Source organism: Vollenhovia emeryi, unplaced genomic scaffold (assembly GCF_000949405.1).
Source record: "Vollenhovia emeryi isolate VEMERY1.0 unplaced genomic scaffold, V.emery_V1.0 DF940181.1, whole genome shotgun sequence".
Classification (NCBI taxonomy): Eukaryota; Metazoa; Arthropoda; class Insecta; order Hymenoptera; family Formicidae; genus Vollenhovia; species Vollenhovia emeryi.
Window position 1 is genome coordinate 6,396 of NW_011966185.1, and position 5,466 is coordinate 11,861.

The 5,466-nt window shown below is 49.0% G+C and overlaps 1 protein-coding gene across 1 annotated transcript; it reads right to left on the reverse strand.

The window, feature by feature from the left end:
• Positions 1-3,256: 3,256 nt before the first annotated feature.
• Positions 3,257-3,979, reverse strand: LOC105556246 (uncharacterized protein DKFZp434B061-like). The gene has a single exon (XM_012003331.1). The coding sequence runs from the start codon at positions 3,977-3,979 to the stop codon at positions 3,257-3,259; it is 723 nt and encodes a 240-aa protein (XP_011858721.1).
• Between the last annotated feature and the right edge of the window lie 1,487 nt (positions 3,980-5,466).

Genomic DNA, 5,466 nt, shown 5'->3' on the forward strand with positions numbered 1-5,466 from the left:
TTAAAATCAGGACACTCCGAACGGAAATGTCCAACCTTCCCGCAGGACCAGCACTCCCGACCCGCAGCGGACTTTCCCCCGCGCCAACCTTCTTGTCGTCCGTTACTCCCCTTTTCTTTTTCCGCGAGATTTTTGTCCATATTCGCCCCCTGTACATCTTTCCCAATTGCCTCTTTATTTCTTACTCCGCCTCCTCCACTATAAATTTCTGTCTTTCTTTCAAAACCCTCCCCTCCTTGAATTATTCTAATCACTTTCGCTCTTTCGATCGCGATTTTTTTAAGAAGAGACTCCCTCTAACTGGAGAGTCCGCTTCATAAATCCGTCTGTAAGCGCAGCGATAAATTGCGCACAGGCTATCTTATCGCGCACGGCGTAAGGGCATTCAGGATACGCGAACTGTGCGAGTCTTTCCAATTCCGACCCCAGAGTGGCTACATCCTCTCCGAATTTTTGCCTTCGGTTCGCGAATTGAGAATAATAAGACTGTTGCGAGTGTGCCTCACCAAAACGCAATTCGAGTTTCAATATTAAATCTGCGAACTCCAAATTCTCGAAATCCGGCACAGTCTCCAAAACGGAGCGCGCTTTTCCCCTTAAACTCGACGCGAAGGCCACGGTTTTAATAGCGTCTCCCCACTCATTCGCGCGCGCGATGAATTCAAATTGGGTCAAAAATTCGCGCAGAGGCACACTACCGTCGAAAGTATCGGGCTTTAGTCTATATCCTAAACCCGTACGCGCGTCTCCCTCCCCCGCGGATGCGTTTAACGTACCGGCGCCCATAATCCCTCTGTTATGAGAAAGACTTAGCTGTTCTTTGAAAATGCGTAGCTCCTCGTCTCGGGAACGCAACGCCGCCGCGAAGTCCTGATCCCGGCGCGTCTGTTCCTCGCGCATCTGGCGGATCTCTGCCATCACCGCCGCAATTTCCATCGTGTTTGACGGCTCGCTCGTTGGCGTCGTTTCCGTTGGCGTCGTCTCCTCGCGGCGTCTTTTCCTTGTGGCGTAAGCCGTCCTCGCTCTCCGCCGCTCGTCCGATCCCGGACGAGCCCCCAAAATGTTACGTCCGGCTCCGCCGTCCGCACAACACCTCGCGCACTCGCACACTCGCGCACTCGCGTACTCGCGTGCGCGCTCGCGTAATTGAAATAGAGCCGTGTGAGGAAGGAAAAAAGGAGATCTTTATTACACAGAAAGAACGGCCCTCGAACGTCTGCACCAGGCAGGGGCCAAACTCTCTCTCTCATTTACAAACGTGTTGACAACAAAACACCACCGTAACCAGGCAACTTGAACATCATAGAGGGAATTCGCCAAATCGCCAGATACTGGACGTCCAATATTAGCGGGCGTAACAATATATTGCCATTACTAGTACTTACGTGTTGTCCAAGTCGACCTCCATCGCGTACGTTCGTGATTGATATGATAGTGTTTAGCGCCGTGAACGCGCCGTGAACGCGCCGTGAACGCGCAGCGACACCGTGTCTCTTTATCGATCTAAATCCTTACACAGTCGATAATGAAGACATTATTATCGACTTTGTAAGGATCATGGCCGTATTACACTAGCGGTTCGCATTGGCGTTGGCCGTTGCGTCTGCCGTTGCCGGTGCTATTAGACCAATAGATGTCCGGCTATTCTGAAGCCGCGAGCCGCCATCGCCAACCGCTGTTCTCTGATTGGTCGAGACGCAGCAGCCAACGGCAACGTCATCGGGAACCGCTAGGGGTACGTTCAGAAACACCATCCGAGTAGTCCCAGCGTATCATTCTACTATCCTTGTTTAACACATGGTGACATTCGCACGCGTCCAGCCGAGGGAGTCGGTGTTTCGGTTGCGGCGTTTTGATTGCAGTGGTTCTGATCTCTTTTCGTGAGTTGTGCGCGCGCGAGTTTTACGGAGAGAGGTGTTCATTGTATTAATTGTAAGTGGACGGTACTAATTAAACGAATTAGTGGGAGTGCGGACCGCGATATGCAAGAGGCTGCAGCCTCTTGCGCTGTGATAGACAAAGGGGAGAGTGCGATGGCCTCTTTCCCGTTTTACTTTTCCTTTTCCTTTGACGACGCGGCTGGATTTGAGGGAGAAACCTCCCCAGATACTCTTCCGTCGAATAGCTCTACCGGGACTACGGTCTCGCAGCGTACAAACGGTTTCCGAACATATTCATACTCTTCCGAGAGTATGAATTACAAAAAAACCATTAACAGGCTGTCTGAATCTTTGAAAGAAGCAAAAAAAGCGAAATTATCCCGAAGATAACGCGCAAAAGAGCTAGTCGCAACAAGACACGCAGTGACAGAGGTGCGCTTGAACATGTTACAACCAAGACGCTTCTTCCCACTGAAGGCAGTTTAGATAAGCTGCTGGCGGAATATCGAAGTCGTAAGGCTGTCAAGGGCCTGAGCGCGGAGACGACTCTCGATCGCAACACTCTTTTCGCAATTGCGTCAGAAAGCGAATCGAGCGGTGGAAACATGGCGACGCCCATTGATTTCGCGCCAAGCGAAGAACCCTTGCCCCTCCAGGATGACTCGTGCGCGGGCAAAGTGCAAACCAAAAGTCCCTTGACATCTCGTTTGGACAATTTCCCAGATTAAAGCCACTATATTTATAAAGTACCGCAATCATCCGACATTTTGACTCCAGTACGCGGCAATTTCAAATTGATGTATTGGGATGAATTTGTGTGAATGACAGAAAGCAGTAAAGTATGTTAATCAGTTGTATTTATTTTTAACGTTTAATATTGCTTATAGAACCTTTCATCGCGACGCTCCTACTGCTATTGCTAGTACCCGCATTTAAAATATTTGTACTGTCTTTTTTTAATGAGAAGTGAATTCTTGTTATAACAAATTTTTTTACCAGTTTGTACATGATGTTGTGGCATGATGGTATGCTGAATGTAGGATGGTTTTGTAAAAATGTGTCAATAAACTCTGTAGCTGTTAATGCATTTGATAATAACTGTGTCTCATTTTTTCTGAATAACAGTTCACACTTATATGTATATAATATTGTATATATCCATGGTTGGAAATATTAATGTATTGTTTTTAAATTGTCTTAACTTAGAGAAATACTGTAGACCATTATGGGGGCTCGTTTGCCCGTTGTCGTTTGCGCAGAAGGAATTGTTCGCTCGCTGGTGGAGGATCGCAGTAGTGAGGTCCGTTATTGACGAGAGTAGAATATGTGAATAGAAATATATTTACAGATATGTACAAGTATATACAGCGTTTGCTTTAGGTCGAGTTTGTGCGCCTTGCGGCGCGTGGCAAAAAATATATCGACCGAGAGGCGCGGTAACTTAGATTGCGCTCTCGGTAAGATATGTGAGGGGCCGTTACGGTCACCCTGATAGGGCCGTATGGGCACTCCGGTTCAGGCTCTGAGTCCGACTCGCTAGTAGTCCAGCCTCTGGTTTGCGTGCCTTGCGTGCGTACTGCAGTGGTCGAAGTCTGCGTCGCTTGACACCGTACCGTACGTGGTGGAGATCGCGGTGACGGTGGCAACGGAGAGATCGGTGAGAACAGGCGCGCTTGGATGTAGCGTGGGCTGGTGAAGCGCCTTACACGTAGATCCCATGGGCTGATGAATATCCGTGGCGGTCTCGTTAAGCGAGGAGGCGGCAGCTCGATCTTATGTAGTTTCCACGGCCTGTACTCTATGCAGGGTAAGCGTGGTCGGCCGCGTCGAGGCGAGGCTTTAGCTGGCGCTGGTTTTGAAGGCGCCGCTCCGCTCGCCGTGCGTTCTACTGTTGCTCCGCTCGCTGCAGGTTCAGCCGCTCCGCCGCTCTCTGCTAGCTCCGCCGACTGCTTCGGTCCTCCGTCGAGGGGCGAGATCTCGCTGGTAACTCCCGGAAGATCCTCTGTGCTCGGCTTGGCGTCGGTTGGTGCTCCGTCCGCTAACTCTGCTCGGGGCTGTCTCCTCGGCGTAACTACCGCTCTCGGCTTGCTGGTGCGCATGAGTCCTCGATACGTCCTGTGAATTATCTTTGGAGTCGATTCGCAGAGTTGGCTTATCTCCGCTCCCTTTTATACTGTAGTTCACCGTTTTTCAATTCCGAGAATGTTATTGTTTTCATGCGGCTTCTAGCGGTGTCTCGTGGAGTTTTGCTCCGGGGGTGTCTCCCTCGGATTGAATGTTTTCGCGCGCGTCGCGCGCGCGGTCGCGAGTTGTATTGTGGTGGCCGTGTTGCCGTTCCGTAGGGGCGCCTACGGCCGCCACACCATTATTATTAGAATCATTATCACAGATACTTACAAGAGGACTGAAACATTGCTTGCAATGTTTGAAATTTTTCTTTATTTTAAATAATAATGCACCTATTAAATGATATAACGCAGTTTGTGTAGTATCGCTGAGATCTGTTTCAGTTCCTAATAATGGTGTATATATTCCTTTATTCCATACATCTTCGTCTATATTATCCAGGCATTGTATGTGTGCATCATTTTTTTGCATGCGAGTTTTAAATCGTTACAATATTCAATAAGATGATCAGAATCACTAATCGAGTAATTGCCACGATCAATATTTCCTTGGAACTGGGATAAGGAAATCAGTCGTAATGAATGTTTAAAGTCACGTGCATTTGGAACAGGTTGTCTCCCGCGGATTAATGAAAATAGATTTTCTAACGCGTCTTGTGTGAATCGTCCTAGTAGTAAATACGAGGGCGGTTCAAATATGATCGAGACAAACGCTGTAGATGGCGCGCCTGTATGTTTTGAAGGTCGCGGCTTGAGTATGTGATACCTGGGTCCCTTACGAACAGTGTGGCATAGTTTTCGTCGCGAACGCACGTTTCACGCGCGTGATACGACCATGAGTGAACGTCAAGTGCCGACCGCCGTTGCGCAACGTATTGGTTGTCTTCGCTTTGACTGACGCCCCTTCCTCCTTCTTCCTCCACTCTTTAGACGACACCTTGCTTTCGGGAGTGTAATAGTGTACCCATGTTTCGTCTGTAGTGAAGATTCGCGTTAAAAAACCGTCCCCCTGAGCCTCGTATCGCGTCAGCAAGCGGCGACAAACTTCCAACCGCATGAATTTTTGCTCGAAGTTCAACAGTTTGGGAACCCATCGCGCCGTTATTTTGCGATATTGAAGGTGTTCGTGGATGATCACGAGACACGGTAGTGTCTCGCGCCAAGTGTAAGCGTAGCTAGTACACGCGTGCGAGACCGACCGTGTAAGTTTACGCGAGTACACGAGTTGACGGGCCCTCAGATTTTCGGATCTCAACAACGGCTGATCCGACGAAATTGAGACTGCGCTTAATCGATAGCTTGGGTACGATTTGCATAATAAAAGTGTTTTTACTTTTCTCCTACGTGCTCCAGGAGTGGAGGTATTGCAATGCAAAAGTCAGATTTGTTAAATTTTGGATTAAGAAACGTCTTTGTCGTCTTGGTCGTCGTCTTCGTCCCGGTCGTCGTCGTCGTCGTCG